The sequence below is a fragment of the Mustela erminea genome, chromosome 18 (assembly GCF_009829155.1).
Source record: "Mustela erminea isolate mMusErm1 chromosome 18, mMusErm1.Pri, whole genome shotgun sequence".
NCBI classification, from domain to species: domain Eukaryota; kingdom Metazoa; phylum Chordata; class Mammalia; order Carnivora; family Mustelidae; genus Mustela; species Mustela erminea.
Genome location: NC_045631.1, coordinates 35,183,239 through 35,207,715, shown reverse-complemented (window position 1 = coordinate 35,207,715; position 24,477 = coordinate 35,183,239). Strand labels below are relative to the sequence as shown.

At 41.9% G+C, this 24,477-nt stretch overlaps 1 protein-coding gene across 2 annotated transcripts in view; it reads right to left on the bottom strand.

Moving 5' to 3' along the window:
* CA10 (carbonic anhydrase 10) overlaps nucleotides 1–24,477 on the bottom strand; it is a 509,383-nt gene that overhangs the window by 97,808 nt on the left and 387,098 nt on the right. For both annotated transcript variants that reach the window (XM_032321598.1, XM_032321597.1), the window contains exon 4: nucleotides 8,952–9,137. In XM_032321598.1, coding sequence (XP_032177489.1) covers nucleotides 8,952–9,137 — 186 coding nt within the window. The remainder of the gene's footprint in view (nucleotides 1–8,951; nucleotides 9,138–24,477) is intronic.

Here is a 24,477-nt window from a genome sequence, read left to right as displayed (position 1 = left end):
CCCTCTTCCGGGCCAAGCAACTACTGCTCTTGGAAATGGCCTCTACCAAGCTGATCCAATGAATAATCATGAGAGCCATCCTAGTGTTGCCCTTTTACTGCTGAGATGGGGGTAGATTTATAGAAGCTGACTCTGGCTGGTATTTGGGAACGGATAATTACCTTCACTTACTATATCCTAGGCTGCTTCGGCTAAATATTTACTGCCCAGAATTCTGCCCTTTCCAACCAATTCTGAACACGAGCATGCCACAGGCAACTAACTGGTATAATTCATTCAGGGTAACCATAAATCTAAGGCTTCCACCAGAAATGATGCAAAAAATTAATGGAACATGAAATCAAGTAAATGGAATTGAGTACAGTAATTAGTTCATATTTTAATCCTCAGGTCTGTTTATTATCCGTCAACTGGCGAGCAATTAAGTCAGCACCATTGAGATGATTAGCTTTGTTTCAGCAAAAGTTTATCGATATGTCAGAGCAAATGAATCTGAGGGTTTTAAACGGCTTTATTTTGAATTGTATAGCAGCACATCCATGGAATGGCTAGACATCTCATGATTTAATTTTGCAATATTATTATCTAGATTACTTATATTTAATATTATGGAGCTGTTCTAGATGTTTATGGGGGAGTGTGGGCGGAAGGGGGGATTCAAACTGTAGAAAAGCATGGCTTCTGTTCTCAGGTCCTCATGATTGCCTTTTCATATTAAGACCAACCAAAGGGTCTTTCAGGAATTTTGCTTTCTATTTAAGTCTTCCAGGCTTTCATTTATTTTTTTTTTAAGATTTTATTTATTTATTGGACAGAGAGAGATCACAAGTAGGCAGAGAGGCAGGCAGAGTGAGAGGGGAGAAGCAGGCTCGCCGCTGAGCAGAGAGCCCAATGTGGGGCTCGATCCCAGGACCCTGGGATCATGACCTGAGCCGAAGGCAGAGGCTTTAATCCACTGAGCCACCCAGGCACCCCCAGTCTTTCATTTCTACATTTCTTGCAATTAGGCACTATTAAATTTCTCACATGGATGGTATTTTTGTTGGGGGTGATTTGGTGATTTCTAGAACCCTTTCTGCAGGGCTGCTGCTGAATGCTCATGTTTGGAAAGTAATCTGTCCACATCTCTGCCTCTTTGAGGCTGTCTGCATAAATGTTCTTGTGATGGGCTCTGCTCACTAAGCTAGGGAATCTGATTATCAAACTACACCTGCTCTGTGGGGCAACTAAACCAGATGGACTCAAAGGGCTTGCTGAATCTTGGGATTGTACATAATTTACATTTTTATCTGAAAAATTTTAAATCTCAAACTAGGGCACCAGAAACTTAAGTTTGGGTCCTAATTCTGCCACTGACTCTCAGTGACTTTGGGCAGTGCTCTTATCCTTTCTGTCATCTGATTTTTCTATTGTACAGTAAGTGGTTTGGAAGAGGTGACCTCCATGGGACCTCCAATTTTAACACTTCAGACGGAGGCTTTCAGCAGACTCATTCTTTTCAATAGCAGGTCTATCCCTTGAAGTGGGAGATGTGATCTTTGGTGGTACCTCTGCAAATTTTGTGAACTCTTGACAGTGGTCATAGTAGTAGTGAATGGGTCACACTTACTTCACATCTTTCTTTTCCAGCTGATTTTATTCCTGTGGCTTTGGAAAGGAGTGTAAAAAGTACACCTCATTGGTAGAAGTGTCGGGTCCAGTACCCTCCTTAATTGCAATGTCATTGGTTACTAAATAAAGAAAGACCACATTTGACACTTGTAAAACCAAACACTGATGGTCTCCATGGTGACCATTATGTTCTAGGCTGAACCTTGATCAAGTCCCAGGTAATGTCTTTTACATTAATGTAATGTAAAAGACATTTGTAATATAATAAATGTAAAAATGTAAAATAATGTAATAAATGTAACAATGTTATAAATAATAATATAATAAATGTAAAAATGTAAAAAATGTAATCTTTTACATTAATGTCTTTGTAATATAATACCTCCTTCCCTGCTTTATATGGAACACCAGGGAGAAGATTAGAGTCCAGTAGAAGACCATGGTGGCTGTCATAATGGCATCCTGGCAGGACCAGGTCAGAGGTGTGCTGCAGGTTGGAATGGGAGCCCATGGGATAATGAGTTGACCTCAGCAAGTTGTCTTTAACTGCAGTGTTTCTCTCCTTGGCTGCCCCATGGTGTCCATCTAAAACTAGCAATCCAGGAAGCTGCTGACTTGATTGGGTTGTCCCTTCCCAGAAGTAATTATAAGAATGTCCAAAGGCAAGACTCCCTATCCTTAGATCACAGTCTTTATCTACTTGCTGGCATCATCATAATAGGCTTCCGACTTCTGTTTGCTTTGCTTCTTGAAGGCCAGTTTGCTAACTCTGAGTGGGATTGGCTCCTGGGATCCAGAACTTTGGCTTCTAGCATTGGCAAAGATAAATTCCCTGGTCTGATCCTGGGAGTAATTCCAGGGCCTGAAATGAGGAATCTACATGAATTTTTCTAGCATGTTGGCTATCCACTGATCCATTCCTCCTCCCAGGGACTCTGAAGAATTCACTTACTCTGCATTTGTGAATAACTTGACATATGTAGAACTTCTGTTGATATTGACATTAACTTTATAGGTTTGCCATTACAATGATAGAACTGAATTCATGATAGACTGGGCATAATTTAGGCACTCTTAAAGTTGTCATCTTTTAAGTTATCCTCATTTGCTCATTCAGTCTTTTCATTCAGTAATATCTGTCAGGTGCCTATCACATGTACAACCTAGGGGCATCTGGGTGGCTTGGTGGGTTGGGGTCTTTGCCTTTGGCTCATGTCATGATCCCAGGGTCCTGGGATCGAGCCCCGCATAGGTCTCTCTGCTTGGCAGGGAGACTGCTTCCCCCACTCTCTCTGCCTCCCTCTCTGCCTGCCTGTGATCTCTATCTGTCAAGTAAATAAATGAAATCTTAAAAAAAAAAAAGTATAACCTACTCTATGACTTCTGGAAGCTGACATTCTGGGAAGTCGGGGTCTTTGCCATCGTCTACAGATCTTTGAAATCCTGCCGGGGCTAAGGCCCAGAGTAGGTGAGCAGTCACTACTCTGGGGTTTATGGGTAGGTAAAGCTTGGCTTGTTTAAACGATGTTATGAATCAGAAGACCTTAGCTAAGCCCAATCTCGATCATTTACTGTCTGCTTGGTCTTGCGCCTTAGTTTCTCCAGGTTCAGAGGGAGACAATATTAAGAGGTAACTTCACTGAGCTAGTGTTGGGTGATTAAATGGGAGAATTTGTGTTGTGCTTTGGAATTCATTGAGAATAATGGCCAAAGTCCATACAAAGCCCATACAAAGTCCATACAAAGGAAAAGATGACCTGATGTGCACTGGCCCCACTCCCTCTTTCCTCCCTGACTTCTCATGCCCTCTCACTTACCCTGCGCTCATGCTCCTCTCCCTCTTCCTAGAACACTCATAGCTTTCCCCCACTTCAAAGCCATGGTACCAGCTGTTATCTACTGCCTGGAACATCCTTCCCCTAGACATCTCTATGGCAACCTCACAGATGGCATCGTCTCAATACAGCTTACATGGACCACCCTGCTTACCATTGTAACTCATTACCTCCATTCCTCATCCTCTGGTCCTTCTTGACTCTACTTTTCCCTCATAGCATTGATCCTCTTCTAACTTATCACGTGCATTGACTCATTTATTATGTTTATTATTTTTTATTTGTCCATTTTCACTTAACTGCAAGCACCATACAGGAAGGATTTTTATCTATTTTCTTCACTGGAGCATATGGTAGGCACTCAATATTTGTTAGCTGAATGAATGAAGGAGGGAATGAATGAAAAGCAAATCAGGAAGCACGTCAACAGGGGCCAGATGTTAGCAGTGAGACTCCATAACCACCTGTGGATGAGCCGGGCAAGTTCTGGATTGGGCTGCAGAGTAATTGACTCAAGTCTCTGCCTTGCTCCTCCAAGGTGACACTTAATTGTTCAATCATTTTGTGTTCTTTACCACACTGAGGATAGGGCTGGGTTAGGACCTTGTTAATAAATTTTGAATCTCTCAAAGTATAATCCTTTCTCAAAGAAAGCCCAGAACATGCCTTCGTGGTAGCTGTGAACTAAGCCACTCTGTCTCTTTTCCAGTTTCTAACAGAACTCAGTGCTTCGGACAGCCTTTATCGAAACCCTTCACCTTCAATTTAAAGGAAGTTGCATATTCCTGGTGTAGTCAATGAATACAACACACCCAAAATTCCAGGAAAAAAGCCTTTAAGTTTTGATTCCTTTAACTTTTGAATTCCACAATTAAGCACTTACAGAATGTTGGGTACTGTGCTAGGTGTATGGTATACAAAGATGAGTAGTGAAAAGAGTCCCTGTCTTTAAGGGTCATAGGAAGATGATTTATTCTTTCATTCTGTAAACACTTATGACTCTGCCCTCATGTGTCCGACAATGTACAAAGGGCTAGGAATACAGCGATGATCAAAATAAAATATCAACAAAGAACTCCATTTCCAAGAGAACTGAGAGTAAGCAGTTATAAAATCTACAGTGATGAACAATTTAATAGATTGGGGTCAGCAACATTTCTGTGTAAAAGATCAGATATTTTGCAACTGTTTCAGGTTTGGCAGGCCATACAGGGTCTCTGTTGCACATTCTTCTTTGGGAGAAAAAATCCTTTAAATATGTAAACCATGTATAGCTACTTGACTGAATTTGGTCCACAGGCTATAGCTTGCGGACCACTAAATTGGTGAATATGGAGGATTCTCTGGGAGTCACTGTCTGGGAGGAGGGAAGGAGGCTTGGAAAGCTCTTGGGTTGGGGATGAGGAGCTGTGCGGGAATGAGGGAGAGAGAGAAAGCTGGCATTCAGGACAGAGGGAACACCATTACCATGGCTCTCAGGGAGCTCTTCCATATGTACAACCATGTCCCTGTTATTCTTAAACATCCCAATTCTCATTCCCCTTCAAAACTCCACTTGTGCCAATGAACATCTCTACAAGGAGGTCCCAGCCTCCCGGCAAAGCGCTAATTACATTGCCTGAGTACCTCCCTCCAGAGCTGTTCGGTGCCTAATGGGGCCCTGGTTCTCCGTGATGTGCTCCTCGGCGCTTTTCATACTCTAGCACACTTCGGAACCATTCAGTGTTGCGTATGCCTCCAAACTTGTGCGGCTTCAGCGCAGCCGGTCTCTAAAGTATGCATGTAACTGACTCCTGGAAGGGGACAGGGCCTGCATTTTCTGCACTTCTCAGTTGTTTGCATGGAGATAATTATTTTCCCTTTCCTGGTTCAGAGCCACTAAATAAATAGGTAAGCCAACAAACAAGCTGCCAAACACATAAATAAATATGACTTTTGTTCCCCCCATTTAAAGGAAACAATCTTATCCACATTCATGGCCATAGCTGTGGACCGGTTCCTTGCTCAGATGTGTGTGAGCAGACTTAGAGACTTGAGAGGCTGAGCCTGGGAAGGCTCATGTTCCTAGCTCACCTTCAGTGAGAGCAGCAACTGTGCCCGGCCACACAGGCATCCATCTGTCCTCTACTTAAAACAGTCCCAAGAGACCTACTTCATAAGCCTCTTCCAGAAGCATCCTCAAATATAAGCCATGTGACACTGTATTTTAAATATATGTGTCCCTCAGTAGACTGTCTGCTATGCAGGGCTGTGGAGCTCAGCACACAGCAGGAGGACCAGAGGCATAGGAAGGTGGATGGCACGAACAGGAGGACCTGGCAGAGGTTTCCTACAAAATGGCGGGCATGAGTCTCAGTATATACCCTCCTTTGGGCCTTCTGAAAGAACTTCAAGAAAGTGTTCAAAATGAATCTTTCCAACCTCCCCTCAATAAGAAAACTTATTTTTTTTTTTGTCTAGCCTCACTATTGGAACTTCATCCATCCCCATGATTCTTTTCAAATATTATCTTCTGCCTGGTTAATGCATTTGTTTTTTTTCGTAAATACCCTACTAAAGGACATGAATCTAACCAGTTAGACACGATTATCAGGCAAAGGGTCTTCCTTATTAAGAACGGTTCGTTTTCCCTTCTTGAAAAAAATGGAGATATTTGAATCCCTGAATATACTCATTTATCACCGACCCCCAACAAGGCTTCCAGGAGTGCTCCATGTAGGACATGAATAATTAAAAAAAAAAATGTGGTTGCAGACTGTGTCGTACATCCACGCAGCTTTATAAAACAAAGCAAATGATTACCATCAATTACAATAACCTCACTAGACAAGACTGCAATTAATCTACAGCTCTTGAGATAACGACTGTTGCACTGTGCCAAGGAAAATGCCTGGCATTAATTGACTTATCACGATCAGCGATGATAGATAGGACAGATGGCGATGTGATTATTCATTGTCAACAAAATAAACACACGCTCTGTTGCTAGAAGTGTCTACTTAGGTGCTCTCAGAGGATAGCCAAAAAACAGAGACCAAAGGTGGCTTTGAGGAGAACACAAAATAAAAATAAGACACCGACCTACAGGATGGGCTGTATGTCCTCTAACTGGGGCTAGCATTCAGTGGAATCTGGTTGGGGGACATTTTCTAGCAGGAAATCATGGATTGCATGGGATTTCAGCACTAGAAGGTGCTTTCCTTGCTCATGAGGATATGAGGTGAGATATTCTTATGAAGTCCTCAAATTCCATTCCATGCTTAATAATTCTAGTGATGGGAATTCGCTATTTTCAGAGGCAAACTCATTCCAGCAATGGATAGCTCTCACTGTTAGAACACATTATTTATTTTGCTGAACTTCATCTGTCTAGGACTTCCATCCATGGACCCTAGCTCTTTTCCCTCATGCCACAGAGAAGGTGTCAAGCTTTTCTTGGTCACTAAACTCTTAAATATCTCAAAGGCTAATACTTAGCCACGTGACATTATTTGGATGCTTCTAGCATTTTGATTTCTTGCACCTAAACCCACACCAGTTCAGAAGCCACTCCATACCGAGGGGCTGGGAAAGAAATATGACATAGCTGATGTCGTCTGCCCACGACAAAGTGTGAGAGTTCTTGTGCTGAGGTCAAGGCTCTGGCTTGCCTTCTTGGGAAGCTATTCCCCAGATCCCATCCCTGTAGACAGCACCCCCAGCTTTGCCATTTGCAATGACACCCGGGTGCCCTTTTTAATGCTTGTGCAATATGGTTTGGTTGATTAAGTTCTCATTGTTTAGAAAACTGGGATAATTCCAGCAGAGCTAGGGCTAGAAGTGGCCCAGTGGTCACTCACCAGAATTTCTACAAGTGTGCAGAGCTGGACTCCACTCCCTGAGGCCCTGATTCAATTGCTTTAGGGAAGGATTCAAATGTAAATATTTTGACAATGGTCCCCAGTTAATTCTCACTTGCAACTCTGTTTAGAGGCTCTATTCATTGAGAGCATTTAATAATGTGCTGGTGGAGTGAGTGTTTCACAAACCTAGTCAACAGACTCTCCTGGGGGCTTTAAAAATGCAGGTTCCTTGAAGTGCCTGATACCTGCAGTCTGGGTATGTCTAGGAAAATTAATACTTTGAGAGATCAACTTGTTATATGTTTCCCTGAAGGATTTTGGAGAGACTCATTTACTCTAAAATTGTAGTTCCTATACAAATTACAATGCACCCTTTATTACACATTGAAGAAAAGGCAATTCTAAGGAACTCTACAAAGTAAAGATTTTAGCCAAGTAACCATCCACATTTTTTTCACTCATTCATTGAATCAATTCATTAATAAATTAATTTTTAGTCGGAGGCAACATTACGATAAGGAGAAGAATATAACAGTTCAGTGAGGGAGAAAAGCAAAGAAATGAGCAAGTAAGCCAACAAATAAAATACTTACAAATATTGAAATAATATGTATTTATAAAGGAAGTGTTTATCTAATTTAGAATAGTCCTTAATTCAGACTGGTAATCCCTGGTCACTCTCAATTCATGGACTTTTGCCCTGCTTTCATCATCTTCCCTGCTCTATACTCTAGCCCAGAAACTGCAACTCTAGGGAGTTTTTCCATTAGGGTCCCTAAACTCGCCTACGAGTATAGTATGAGTATTAAAAACAATGCCAGGTTTAAACACGATGTTGACTGAAAAAAAAAAATTAAAAAGACCAGGTCCATCGTGAGATACATACTTCTGTTATTTCACAGCTTTGTCGATATCAGTTACCGAGGACTTTTAAAGAGAAACACAGTTACTGGCTATTTAGCATGTAAGCACCCTGGACTCCTGGTTGATAACCACCATCAAGTGTAAGAGGACAAATTAACTAGACCGTGCTTGTCAAGGGTCAGAACCCGGATGGTATCTATTTAAACCATAGCTCTCATCCTATAATTGAAGCCATTTTGGCTCACTGCTATGGTCTGAATCCTATCTGGGTTGATTGTGGCACACAGTGATACTCACCATTAATGGTGACATACAGTGACATTTCCAATCTGTAAAAAGTCAGGCAGACCATTTAGTTGCCTGACATTTGTTTCACAGTAAGTTATAGTTTTGTGCAAATATGACCCATTCTGCCAGAAGGAAGAATTATGGAGCCTATACCCTTCTATGAGAGGCTGATGGTCCAGGGAGGTCTAAGTGAAGGTATGCAAGAAAAGTGAGGGTTTGGGGTTAAAATAATGCTCCAGAGACCACTGTAGGGTGTGAGTCATGAGAGCTGCGCCAATGTCTCAGAAGGAAATACCCAGTTCCACTGTGGCCTTCCCTAGAAAAACCTGGAAGCACAGTTTATAGACTTCTAGTCAACTTGCAAAAAGACAGATGGAGAAAGGAGGCACTGACCTTCTCATTTCACAGATTTAAAAGAAAGCTTTCCATCTGTTATCCCACCTTGGGTATAAATAGGCACAAAGCCTTATTAATTGGCACTCAACTTTAGGACTTCAACAGCCCCACATACCTCCCCAGAGAAGGCTTGTCCGTTGAGAAGGTGCTCCGACCCTTGGCTATCCTCACTCCCAAAGTGTAGTCGGATCTCCTCCAGCCGGTGGCTGTATGTCATGGGTCCTCCTGATATGTTAACCAAGTGCTCCTTGTCCAGGCGCAGGGACACATGTCTTCCAGTGTTGTACATGGTCCCACTGACCTGCAACACAATGCACAATATGTCAAGCAAGGTTCTCTTTCTGTGTCTCACCAAACCCAGCATGGTGCTTAAACAAATGCCTTTTGCCTCCTCTTGATGGGCAACCATTAGGCTAAGTCTCTATATGAAACGGGGAGTACCAGTACTTGGAGGGCATGCCTGCCCTACCTGGCTTATGTGGTACTTTCCGAGAGGCATAAACCACATTTACAATCACATGATCATGTAGGAATTTGAGGTAGGGATTCAAAGGAGACCTCAGCAATTGTGATTAATATTTTGAACATTGCACCTTAGAAAAAGTCACTTGTTCCTCTTAACAACAGGTGTTGGCAAGGATGTGGAGAAAGAGGAACACTTGTGCACTGTCAGTGGGAAGGCAAACTGGGCCAGCCATTCTGGAAAAACAGTATGGAGTATCCTCAAAGAGTTAAAAAAAACTACCCTTTGATACAGCAATCACACTACTGGATATTTACCCAAAGAATACAAAAACACTGATGCAAAGGCACACAGGCAACCCTTTGTTCTTAGCAGCAATATTTACAAGAGCCAAAGTTGGGAAGCAGTCCAAGTATCCATTGATAGCATTGATAGATAAATGGATAAAGAAGACACACACACACACACACACACACACACACACACACACAGCGGGGGGGGGGAATATTACTCAGCCATAAAAAAGAATGGAATTTTTCCATTTGCAGCAACATGGTTGGAGCTATGGAGTATCAGGCTAAGCAAAACAAGTCACTCAGAGAAAGATAAATACGATTTCCCTTATATGTGGAACTTAAGAAATAAAACAAATGAGCAAAGGAAGAAAAAAAGAGAAAGAGACAAATCACGAGACAGAATCTTAACTCTAGAGAGCAAACTGATGGTCACTGGAGGGGGGGCCGGGGGGGATGGGTGAAAAAGGTGATGGGGATTAAGGAGTATGCTTGTCACCATGAACAACAGGTGATGTATGGGATGGTTGAATCACTCTATTGCACACCTGAAACTATACTAACCTGTATGTTAACTATCCTGGAATTAAAATAAAAACTTAAAAAAACAACTTGCCCTTCTAACCTTAAGTACTTGGAATGTATAGAGACACTGTAAAAGTTAAAATCTCAGGTGTGAGAAATTGGAGAAAGCAAGAGATGCTACAAAGACCAAATGAGAGAGACAAGGAAGCCAAAATGGGCGAACAGGAGTGAGCTGTCGTGGGAGACCGAAGGCTTTGGTCCAAAGTCTCAAGTGTGCAGTCCCATGTGCCTTTGTTAGGTCCCTCTCTTGCCCCTGCCACCAGAGGCTGTGCAGAATGTGAGCTCTGGGGGGTGCCTGGGTGGCTCAGTGGGTTAAAGCCTCTGCCTTCAACTCAGGTCACGATCTCAGGGTCCTGGGATCGAGTCCCGAATCGGGCTCTCTGCCCAGCAGGGAGCCTGCCCCTCCTCCCACCCACTGCCTGCTACTTGTGATCTCTGTCTATCAAATAAATAAATACAATCTTAAAAAAAAAAAAAGAATCTGAGCTCTGACCCCCTTCTCAGAGCTCAGGGATTCAGTGCTATGCTAAAGAGATGGATCCAAGTTTCCCATTTCCCTTCCTCACTCCTGATTCCATCTTGCTTTAGCCTCTCAACTGGTGACTTTACTGCTTGATGCTCCCTTTCCTTCTTTTCTCTTTGAACTTGATATTCAGCTTTATTTTCTTGACTTAGGACCTCTCAACCCTTGATCCTAGAACCCCAATTCCTACCCTTGACTCTACTGCCTTCGTCTCCTGGGTTGACTTAGCTCTTGGGGCAAAACAGAAGATTAAAGGAGACACTGAATAGGTCTGAATCGAATGCTTCTGGATTCTCAGAGGCTGAGATACTTGGATTTTCTTCCTACTTACTCTGACTCTTTTGGGCCCAGCCTTCTGCCTTAGGGATTCCTTAATGGCTTTATGTAATGTCTGATATTCCTTCGTCATGTTTTTAAATATTTTCTCGCTAGCGCTATCCTTATCTGCCCCTCCACTTTTCGGACACTAGTTTTGTGAATAATCAAATATGTCTGTAGATGGCTCACTGTGGTAGAGACAGTAATGCCCACTAAATACTCCATTGACTCATGATTCTGCCATTTTGCTGTAAGGTGGAGCCCATGTGACTGATCTTGGCCATGAGATGGGAGAGGACACAACCAGTATCACTTACAGGGTGAAACAGTGGAAAACTTATGCACAAATCTCCAGTCTCTCTCTCCCCGGCTGCCTCAATCCCTGGGGCCATGTGGAAATATGTAAATGTTCTGTAGCTACAAGATGGAACTCATGTCAGTCTGGGTGCTTGGTAGATTAAAGAGCAGATTGCAAAAATGGCCAGAATTCTTCCCCTCCCTGTAACTGCATTCTTTACAACATGATTCTGTAGCTGCTTCCATCAAGATAGGGGTCTGATTCTCTCCCTCCTGACTCTGGGCTGGCCTTTTCACTTGCTTTGGCCAATATGGAATATGACATCTGTGCTTTCTCCTTCTGGGAAACTTGAGACCACGTCAACAAGGGCTAGCCTGCTGGGGGATGATACAACACTGATGAGAGTCATCCAAGGAGAAGTCATCACATACTGACTACCCCATGGCTGGCCTGCCAACTGACTGGCCCAGCTGAGGTCAACTTAGACTGGCCTGGACCAGAAGAACTGCCCACAGACACACAGACTTGGAAGCTAAATAATTGGGGTTTTAAGTCCCTAAGTATTGGAGGTAGTTTGTAAAGCAAAAGCTAACATATACACTAGGTGATTAATCTTCCCCCTCCTGAATCTGGAATTAGCAACAGAAACTCTGTTGAGGGCCTGGCACTGTTGAGTACCTGAACTGGAAAGTCACATGGAGTCCAGAGACGCAGCCTGCTGGGTAGCTGGAAGTCAGACCAGAGAGAAGCAGATGTGCCAGCAGTGACAGAGGAAACCGTGCACTGGCAGAGAGAGAACAGCTACTTGACCTTCAGAAATCCTTCACATCTTCTTTATGAGGTCTGAGCTGCATTTTCTCATATGCTTTACATCTTACCAATAAATTAACATTTTTCTCAAGCTATCTATTCTTTTTTTTTTCAAGCTATCTATTCTTTGCAACCAGATAATCCCAAAGTGTGCATGCCTCCAGTCTCAAATAAATGCATAATCAGTATGAGATCATGAGGCCTTGTCTTTTCTTCACATCCCAACACATGAGTTTCTTGGCAGTAAAATGGTTAGAGATAGGTTTGTGTTTGACATTGCATTTATTGTTAAGTAAAATTTACTTTTTGTAATTATTAAGATAATATACAGGTATTATATATGGTTAGAAAGATATAGAGAGGCTCAAGGAAATAAAAATCAGCCACAATTCCACAATAACCCAATGATCATCACTAATATTTTGATATATATATTCTTACAACTATATATACTATAACATATATGTATGACTATCTATACCCATATTTTAACAAGATCATTTTATATATGTGTCTGTATAATCAGATGAGTGATTTTTCACATACATGTATTTATATATATATGAGTTTGTGTATATAAATATATACTATTATTTATAATATGTTATGTGTAACATTAATATAAAAATTGTATTATTAGTATATATTTATTATAGATTAATATATAAATCATTAATTGAGGCAGGACTCTATCAAAATCCTAGAGGACAACAGAGGCAGTAACCTCTTTGACATCAGCCACAGCAACTTCTTTCAAGACATCTCTCCAAAGGCAAAGGAAACAAAAGGAAAATGAACTCTCAGGACTTCATCAAGATCAAAAGCTTCTGCACAGCAAAGGAAACAGTCAAGAAAACAAAGAGGCAACCCACGGAATGGGAGGAGATATTTGCAAATGACAGTACAGACAAAAGGTTGATATACAGGATCTACAAAGAGCTTCTTAAACTCAACACACACAAAACAGATAATCATGTCAAAAAATGGGCAGAAGACATGAACAGACACTTCTCCAATGAAGACATACAAATGGCTATCAGACACACAAAAAAATGTTCATCATCACTAGCCCTCAGGGAAATTCAAATTAAAACCACATTGAGATACCACCTTACACTAGTTAGAATGGCCAAAATTAGCAAGACAGGAAACAACGTGTGTTGGAGAGGACGTGGAGAAAGGGGAATCCTCTTACACTGTTGGTGGGAATGCAAGTTGGTGCAGCCTCTTTGGAGAACAGTGTGGAGATTCCTCAAGAAATTAAAAATACAACTTCCCTATGACCCTGCCATTGCACTACAGATGCAGTGAAAAGAAAGGCCATCTGTTCCCCAATGTTTATAGCAGCAATGGCCATGGTCGCCAAACTGTGGAAAGAACCAAGATGACCTTCAGTGGACAAATGGATAAGGAAGATGTGGTCCATATACACTATGGAGTATTTTGCCTCCATCAGAAAGGATGAATACCCAACTTTTGTAGCAACATGGGCAGGACTGGAAGAGACTATGCTGAGTGAAATAAGTCAAGCAAAGAGAGTCAATTACCATATGGTTTCACTTGTGGAGTGAAACCATATTTGTGGTTTTATTTGTGGAGCATAACAACATGGAGGACATGGTGAGATGGAGAGGAGAAGGGAGTTGAGGGAAATTGGAAGGGGAGATGAACCATGAGAGCCTATGCACTCTGAAAAACAATCTGAGGGTTTTGAAGGGGTGAGGGGTGGGAGGTCGGGGGAGCCAGGTGGCGGGTATTATGGAGGGCACGGATTGCATGGAGCACTGGGTGTGGTGCATAAACAATGAATTCTGTTACACTGAAAAGAAAAACAAAAAGATAAAAAGCTTCTGCACAGCAAAGGAAACAGTCAACAAAACAAAAAGGAAATCCAAGGAATGGGAGAAGATAATTGCCAAGCTGTGGAAAGAGCCAAGATGCCCTTTAACAGATGAATGGATAAAGAAGATATGGTCCAATATGAAATATTATGCCTCCATCAGAAAGGATGAATGCTCAACTTTTGTAGCAACATGGACAGCACTGGAGGAGATTATGCTGAGTGAAATAAGTTAAGCAGAGAGAGTCAATTATCACATGGTTTCACTTACTTGTGGAGCATAAGGATTAGCATGGAGGACATTAGGAGAAGGAAAGGAAAAGTGAAATGAGGGAAATTAGACGGGGAGATGAACCATGAAAGACTGTGGACTCTGAGAAACAACCTGGGGTTTTGGAGGGGAAGGAGGCAGGGGGATGAGTGAGCCTGGTGGTGGGTGTTAAGGAGGGCACATATTGCATGGAGCACTGGGTGTGGTGCAATGAATCTTGGAACACTGAAAAAATAATATACAATTTTTAAAAATCATTAATTTTGTTTATATTAATATATAAATTATATACCATGACATAGTATTAGATGAATGCAATATTATTTAATATATAATAAATAATACATATTATTATATATTAACTATTTTATATACACAAATTATATATATAATGTACATGAATACAATATACTTATTTATATATGTTTATATATATGTTTATATATATAAATATCACATATGATTATATATTATATAAATATATATATAATTTTCACAAACATGAATATTTCCAGGTCATTAAACTGCTCTTCTGTAATAATACTTTGAAATGGTTGTGTAATACTCCACTGTAAAAATACAGAACTTATGGTTGACTCTTTACATCCCCTTCACATTTTCACTATTGCAAAAATGTACTGCAATGAGCATCCTATGGATAAATTAGTCTTATTGATCGAGGGATATTTCAGTTGGCAAGTTCTGCATCAAGTGGTGAGCACATGACTATCTACGGCCACAGCCATCAATGTGGAGAGCAGACACCACAGAGCAGAGCTGGATCTCTGTAATTGTCTTCAAATGACACAGCACCATGACATTCATCCAGTAGCATCCGTGGGCACCTATTGTGTGCGAGGCAGTGTAAAAGAAACTGCTCTGAATTTTTTTTAAAAGACATTTATTTGAGAGAGAGAGAGTGAGTGGGCAGGAGGGGGCAGAGGGATAGGGAGAAGCAGATGCCCCGCTGAGCTGGGAGGCCAATGTGGGGCTCGATCCCAGGACCCTGAGATCATGATCTAAGCAGAAGGTAGATGCTTCACTGACTGAGCCACCCAGGCACCCCACGGTCCTAAATGTTTAGAGGACATATGCTCTATTCCATTAGGCAAGTATCTGGGGTTTTCCTGCACTTCTGGAAATCTTTCCATCTGTGCCTGTCTAATGGCTAATGTTCCTAAGAAAACTGTTGCGCACTGAAACAAGGCAGGGGCCAGGTGGTATGCTTGTTTGCATTTCCCCAGGACTTAAAAAAAACATACTGGCACATAGCAGGTGGGAGAAGGAAGGATTCTTGAGTCAAAAGGTTCCCAGTGTGCCTCTTTGTGACCTTGGGTGGTTCAGTGAATTTCCTGAAGTGTCTACATAATATAGAGATAAGAACCTTGCCCCTCCCCCCATGAAAATGGATAGAAAACTATAAGGCATATAGGAAACACATGTCAAAATGATAGAAGTAAATCATCCTCATCAGTAATTATTTTAAATGTAAATAGATTCCACTTATATGAGGTCCCCAGAGTAGTAAGAGTCATAGGGATAGAAAGTGGAACGTGGTTGCCAGCAGCTGCCGGGAGAGAAACAGGGAGTTGTTACTTAATGGGCACAGAACTTTCAGTTTTGCAAGAGGAAAAGAGTTCTGGAGATGGATGGCAGTGATGGTTGCTCAGACTTAAGACCATGACGATGCTCGACAAGGGACCCATGCTGATCTTCCCCACTTCCCAGAACCCAGTGGGATACAGTGTTGCTTGTTAAACATCACAATGAAGGACTTCCACTGACTCCTGCATTGTGATGGTTTGATTGCCCCTCATTTCGGATTTTATTTATTTATTTAATTTATTATTTATTATTTTATTTTATTTACTTTTTTATTCAGAGACCGTGTGAGGTGGGGGAGGAACAGAGGGAGGGAGAGAAAGAGAGAGAGAGACAGACAGGATCCTAAGTAGGCTCCACGCTTAGCACAGAGCCCGAGGTGGGGTTCCATCCCACAACCCTGCACTCATGGCCCAAGCCGCAATCAAGAGTCCGAATAACGCCTCTAACTGTGTGCTAGGAGCCAAGGATGGCATGGTGACTAAAACCAGGCACAGTCCCTGCCCTCACGGAGCTCACACTCTCCACCAAGCAGAGACCAGAGAAGGGGAATGGAGTTATGAGGAATCCACCTGCAACTTGACCATTTGCCCGTGTGTTCTTGCAGCTAGACGCAACACCCCCTTATCCCCACCCTTTCCCTAGACACTGAAATAACATTAATTTGTATTAATCAAAAAAAGCTGTGTAGCCCGGGTATGGTTTGTTGCACTTTAATTTAAAAATAAAAGCTTGACAACATTATGTATGATATCTAATGGTACATCTGTACTGTAGTAATTAACATTGCAATAGTGTCATTTTAACTGTAATGCTAATTACAGTGTTTCCAATGAACTACTTTGGTGCACAGCATGTTGGAAAAAGTTGTCTCATGTTGACCAGGAAGCAGAGCTGAGCAGAGAAGTTGAAGCTGCAGGGGAGATCCCGGCTGCCTCTGGCTGCTTCCATTAGCCCCTTCTATGTTTTATTTTCATCCATTGCAAAATGAGTTGAGAGGTGTAAGTTATGATTATTTTGCAAGGGAGGAATGTAAGTGCTGTTGCTGATGGCTCGGTGACTTATCCAGGATGACACAACGGGCGAGGGTGGCAAAGCCCACCAGATCTAGCAATCTTGATGTGAGCACGGGCAAGCATCACAGCCCCTTCCAGATGGAGGCCACATGGGGAATTGTGATTTCTCCTCCAGTCTCTAAATGCAGGGCTTAGGCAGGGGCAGAGGCACCAAAGTTCCTTTTCAGGAAAATAGGGGACCAGAATGGACACTTGGCCATTGAAGTTCATCCTGGGAGGAGACCTGGAGAAATCTGTAGGTCAGGGAAATTCCTTGATTTCCTGGCCTGCAGTCATTTTCACTGGTTGGAGACGGGATGGACCCGTATGTGTTGGGAGCAGGTAACAGGTGGTCCACAGAGGGACTGCATATCACTCAATATTATCTTGATCACTTGAAGACATCTAAAAGCCATGTGTTCTTTTGCAAAGCAAAGAATTAACCTCAGGTTACTCGTTTTGTAAAGTTGGATGTCTTCTTATAGCAAATACAGAGGTTTACAGTAATTTGTGGTTGGCCAAGTCCTGTTATTAAATGGATTCATATCTTTTATGCTGATGACACCACTGTATTAGAAGAAAATAAATCCAGTCATTGTGTTTTTAGGGTCAAGAGAAGTTTGGTTCTTTGACAGTCAGCAATGATCTTGTTCATAACAGCTGCCATCTTGGTTCAAACTGTTCTTTGGTGTCAGGTACACTGCTAAGTCCTGAACCTGAACTTAAGGATGTCTTACAATTTCTCCCTCACCAAACCCAGCACCAAACAAGTGTGGTACTTAGACTCATGCCATTTGCTTCCTCTTAAAACAGTAAGATAGTGGGTTAACCCCACCTGTGGCAAGGAGACCTCCCACAGGGCATACCTGTCTTAGGCCTCTGGTCATTTTCCACCGGAAGGCAAATGGGCCATTGGTTGGGGAGCTGGGGATTTACCCCACATATCTCTGGCTCTAAAGCTTGTGATTTTAGCTGCTGGAAATGATTAGATTGCACAACTAACGACCTAACAGTGCCATATGACAGATTTTCTTTAAATACAAGTTGATGGTATAGGAGCCCCACAGGGTGTTTGGGATTGTTTATTGCAGTAGTTAGAGTTCTCTGGAGAAAAGGAAACCAGTAGGATGTGTGTGGCAAGTTCAAATTCTGTAGGGTTGAACGAACAATTCGAACCAAGTTTGGCAGGTTGGCGAACCAGAGAAGAGCCAATGAGGCAGCTCAAGTGTGAAGGCCGTTTGCTACAGAATCCCTTCTGGCTTCAAGAAGCTCAGTCCTTTTGTTCTCATCAGGCATTCACCTGACTGGGGGCACCAACCCACATTATGGAGCACCATCTGATTAATTCAAAATCCACAGATATAAATGTTTGTCTCATCCAAAAATACCCTCACGGAAACATCCAGAATGATGTTTGACCAAATATCTGGACACTGTGGCCCCACCAAATTGACATAGAAAATTAACCATCATATTTATCTTCACATCCCATTTGCTTTCTTTGTTATATCTTGTTTAAACTGGTCGTGCCCAGCTATTGCTGATACTATACATAGCACATCTATGTAATATATATTTATAGATATTATTTATTTTATTTATATTTTAAACATATAATATATTATATATAATATATATGTGTGTATATGTGTGTATATATATGCATATATATATCTCATATATTTTTGCATCACCTAATTTAAAAAGTCAGCTGTCCTAAACTATTCAGCAAACCTCAGTCACATGGAGGGAGAGCCAGTTTGAAATAATCTATGTCTGAGTCCTAGAATAATCGTAAAGAAATGATTTAACTCTTCTTGTCAAAAGCTTTGTGTGCAACAAGGTAAATCTATCCTTGAGTCTGGAAGAGAACTCAGAGACAATTCTGGTGTACGTCCCTTATGTTATCTATCTTCCTATTTCCAGATTGGCGGGGGGGGGGGGGGGGGGGGGAAGTGCATCTTTTTTAAATGACCCAATTCACAAAATAATCATAGTGAAGATTTTTTGTTTAATAGAGATAACACTTACAGGGTTGATGTTTATTGAGGACAGCTAAGCATAAGTAAACCTTACCCTCAGAAATTCCAGAAGATTCAATAAAATTACCTGCCTGGTATGACACAAAGCTAATGTGAGGTTTCCTTTCTATTCTCTCTCAAGGAAGCCTGACCCAAATCTCCTGTAATATATACTCAGAAATAATTCCCTACATCTTAAATGGAAATGTTAACACTACAAATGGAGCGTCTGAGAGGAAACAATCTCAATCTCTTTGTGTGAAAGGAAGAGGCGACCATTTGACTTGGCAGGAGAATGACTATATTCTCAGCAGGATTCATTAGGGAAGCCATGGGCAGGATGCACCCACAAATTTTGAGGAACTACTGTATATCAGACGCTGTGCCAACTTTTTGAAATTTTAATTCCAGGGTAGTTAACGTATGGTGTTTTATTAGTTTTAGATATACAATATAGTGATTCAACGCTTCCCTACCTCAGCCAGTGCTCATCAGGATTAGTATGCTTTTAACCCCCCCACCCCCCATTTCACCATCCCCTACCCACCTCCACTCTGGCAACCATCTGCTCGTTCTCTATAGTTAAGGGTCGGTTTTTGGTTTCTCTCTCTCTCTTTTTCCTTGCTCATTGAAATTGCACTTGGGAGTGAAATTACACGGTATTTGTTTTTCTCTGACTGGTTTATTTCACTTAGCATTATAGTCACTAGCTCTATCCCTGTCATTGAAAATGGCAAGATTTCATTTTTTTTTTTTTTAAAGATTTTATTTATTTATCAGAGAGAGAGAGGGGAGAGAGCGAGCACAGGCAGACAGAATGACAGGCATAGGCAGAGGGAGAAGCAGGCTCCCCGCCGAGCAAGGAGCCCGATGTGGGACTCGATCCCAGGACGCTGGGATCATGACCTGAGCCGAAGGCAGCTGCTCAACCAACTGAGCCACCCAGGCGTCCCGATTTCATTTTTTTTTAATGGCTGAATAATACTCCAGTATATATATATTATATCTTCTGTTGATGGATGGTTGCGCTGCTTCCATTGTTTGGTTATTGTAAATAATGCTACACTAAACACAAGACTGCATGTTTTTTTTTTTTTGAATTAGTTTTTTCATATTCTTTGGGTAAACAGTCAGTGGTGAGATTGCTGGATCACAGAGTAATTCTATTTTTCATTTTTTGAGGGACCTCCATACTGTCTTCCACAGCGGCTACACCACTGGGCCTTCTCACCAACACAGCAATGCTACTTTGTAGATCAGGAAACTAGGTACGGATATGCTAAGAACTCTACTCAAGGGTGTGAGAGAAGCAAGTAAGGGAACCACAGCTCAAAAGAAGTCTTAATGACTCAAAGTTCATGGTCTTCCTACTGTCTTGGAGAGCAATTTCAAAGCCACCAAGGAGAGGCTGCCCTCCATTTCTCATGAGCCTGTAAATCTCAGAAATATAATAATAGTCATTTTAATTATTTATTTTGGAGTTGGCATATGAGTCCTCTTCACCCGTCATGCAAGAGTGTTAGCATTCTTGCCTTTAAGATACAGTCTTACTCAGCAGATGGTCTACTGTACTTGGAGTGAACACAATGGGCCAATGGATGTCACTATAATATTCACCACAACAGCTGTGACTATGACTATATATATATACATATATATATATATTTTTTCCAGGCCCTGTACTTATTCTTTCTCATACATTATCTCCATTAATCCTTATACTACCCATGTGAGGAAGGTATTGTTATTCATATCCTACAGCGGAGGAGATGGAGACTCAAGGACTCATAACTAGAGTTAGAAATAACAGAGAAATTGGCAGAGTCAGAATTCCAGCCCAGGCCTGTTTGAATCCAAGTTCTCTAGCTCTGGAAGAGAAGAAGCCTGGAAGTTGGTGGAAAGAGTTTTGGGGAAATCATGTAGCTTCTAAGTAGCTTCTAGGATTGGGGATAAAGTTGTAAAGCTCAAATATGGGGTCCCCCCTCGGTGTGCTGGAATGGGTTCAATTTGGCCAGTCCTAGCCTGAATAGCCTTGGTGGTTTCTAGACCCAGGAGAGCATAGCCCCTACTTGCTGGGGCTTGAGGGATGGGCCACACCTGCCTATTCTATTGTTGGCTTAGCAAGTAGGTGGCCAAGACTGTCATGTTGGCTCAGTGCCTAGAAGGGTTAGTGAAGGAGGTCTGACAGCATGCTCTATAAATTAGGTATCCTTTCATTGCAACTGAGGCTTCCTATTTTATGTCTCTGACCGCTCTGCTGAGGTGTGTAATAGGTCCTTTTTGAATGTAATTAGTGAGCCCAAGAGATTTAAGAACATCCCTTAGTCTGGTTTCCTATAGAGTAGCTCAAGATGCTGAAGGGCTGATGTGTAAAGGAAGAAGACAAGAAATCAGTAGGCTGCTAGCTCACATGGACACTCCAGTGGCATCACTCCAAGGAAAAGTGACGTGACAGAAATAACTGGAGTCAGTCATTGACCTCACTACATCACAGCATATACACAGCTTGGAAAAATTCAGATACTATGAATTCTAGAGCTGAAAGGACCTCAGAGACAATCAAGCCCAACCTTTTCCTCAAAAAACCCAGAGGACTGGGACACAGAGAAGTTGAGAGGCTCATCCAGGATTGCATAGCAAGTAAGTGGCAGGTTCAAGACTAGAAATTAACCAGCCAACACTGTTCCTTGCTCTGGGAAGCATATCTCCTCTTCTTCTTATTCTTTTGTTTTTCTCCTAAATTATTTTAGGCAGATTGTACATAAGCATACTGACTCAGCGACTCAGAGTTGGAAATGCTGGGTGTGTATACATGAATACCATAACCCACAGAAAACTAGAAAAGAGTCAGCCTGACATCTGGCCATAGCATTTACATGATGTCAGTCATCTGGATTCAGGGCTCTTCTCAGTGCTCGTCTAGACATTTTGTGCTATGTAGATTTCAGAGTAATAATTAGACATTGAAGGGATTAATTGTTAAGAAAAGAGATGAAAGTAGAGGACATGGAACATTAGGAGAAGGCTTCCCCCCCCACCCACCCAATGCAGCTTTGAAAGAAAGAAGAAGAAAAGTATTTGGAGCTCGTGGGTTGGGGCTGTTAGGAAGGAAGTGGCTGAGATGTGGGTAAGGAACAAAATGGAACCCAATCAGAGAGCTCTACTTTGAGTTACCATACATGGAGTTGTGGAGGAGGGTTGAAGAAGCACTTCCAAGATCTCGCCCACCACTCTTAACCCTGCAGGGCGGATTGAAGTTTCTTCCTTAGCAAGACTGAGTTTACTCCAATCTTTCTCTGTCCCATCCATCTGAGTCAGTCTGTTTTCCCTACAGGAAGAGCCCAAGCTTTTGGAGTCCATGTTGAAAAACCAGATGAAGTGATCACATGTACCGCTTGTTATTATATGGATCCTATTATTATCATTATTATTAAGAAAAAAGTTGAAACTATGTAACATGGCAGTATTTACTCTTCAAATAACAGATATGCAAACGCTAGGCAGCGCCGTGGCAGCAAAATCTCTTGAACGTGACTGGCACTGGTGGGGTTGACAAGAGGAGCAGAGAACAGTTGTGAATGATGTTGTCTGTTCATATGGGTTACGTGAAGATAATTCCCTTTATCCTCCAGCTTCCTCAAGGGAATGCATGGCAGGGGGTTGACATAAGGCTAGATATGTTTTGCCACACATTGCTTTTGGCCCTGAAGCCCCTCACCTATACCTCAGCCCTTGGTCTGTGACCAAGGAGGGGGGACCCCAGAGAATGTTGTCTGGAATGAGTTTCCCCCTTCTAGTTCTGGTAGAGGGGTGTTTAGATGTGAATCCCATATACCATTTGTTCCCTGAGTCAATGTTGCCTACCAATGATTTCATTAATTTAATATTATTTTAATAATTTAATATTATGAGAAGAATGTAATAATTTGTCTCACATGTGTCCTTACGTGGTTTATGAACATTTTAAATCCCTACACAAAATCTTCAAGGTAGATGTGATCTTCCCATTTCACAGATGTGAAAACTATCACCAAGAGAGTTATGTGACCTGTCTCACATCTAGTGGGTTAAAAACTCCCGAGTTTGGACAAAGACTGTTAGATTCCAGTACCATGCTGTCTTGGTGATCATAGCTTTGTAGTAAAGCTTGAAATCAGGTAGCGTGATGCCCCCAGTTTTATTTTTGTTTTTCAACATTTCCTTAGCGATTCAAGGTCTCTTCTGGTTCCATACAAATTTTTTGGATTATTTGCTCCAGCTCTTTGAAGAATACCAGTGGAATTTTGATCGGAATGGCATTAAAAGTATAGATTGCTCTAGGCAGTATTGACATTTTAAAAATGTTTATTCTTACGATCCAAGAGCATGGAATGGTCTTCCATCTTTTTGTGCCTTCTTCAATTTCTTGAAGAATAATAGATGTTAATAATAGATGTTGGGGTACCAGGTGGTGGGTATTAGAGAGGGGTCGGATTGCATGGAGCACTGGGTGTGGTGAAAAAATAATGAATACTGTTATGCCGAAAAAAAAAAAAAAAAGACAGATTCCAAACTTCACTGTCTCCTGCTTCACTGTCCTTTGTCTCTGTGACCATAGTTCAGTATTGGTTTCATGCTTAGCTCCCCAGTTCCCCAGATGGACCAGCACTCTGAAATCTTAGCCTGCTAGGACTTTGAGAACCTGCAGAGTTCTTGCCAAGCCTTTCATGAGTGGTTGTCTGGATCCAATTTTTTTTGACTCCCTAATGAGTGGCCAATTGGATAGAACAACCAGACTCAAGATAGTATCAGCTGATTGGCCAGCAGAACTGTTTTCATGGAAACCTCTGTTCCTTTGGGGACACTGGGGCCCCACCTGAGTAATCTGCACTGACTCCTATATATGTAAATATATCTGTAATTTTTTGGGAAAAGATAACATAGGCATGTTCACACTTAACTTTCCTGTTACCGGCTGCACTCCTAACACATGAACAGTGCTTGGTTTCTATTTGTTGCAAAAAATAGACATGGTGGTACCCAGCAACACTGGGGTGCCTTTCCTAGCTCTGCCCTCTAGTCTGCTTCAGGGGGTCTGAGGTGGGACTCAGGAAACCACCATCTTCCTCCTCCAGTTTCTCTTGATGTTCTCTCTAACCCAGTCTGTCAGATAGTCAATGCAGGGGACAGGGGCACAGTCATACAGAGGAATTGTCTTTATCCTTCCCCATCCTCCAGGCTCTAAGGGCTGCTCTGATAATTATAAAGACAATACCATTAAAATTCTCTCTAAACACGGAGTGGGCTCTAAATGAATTCATCTTCAGGCAACTGTTTTTCCCTAAACTGTGAAAATTCAAGGTTAGGCCCCCTTAATTAACACACTGAAACTTGCCTTGGAAAAGTTATTTCTAGCTTAATGTCATTTTACTCAATCCCTGATTCATGAGGCTTTAGGCAATGAACTCCCCATCTCTAGTTATCTCATCTCCAAAGAGGAAAATGCCTTTTGAGGGGAGTCGGGGGGTGGGGAGGACTCAAGTGGCACACAGGTGCTAACAGAGCACACAATCACCTTCACAT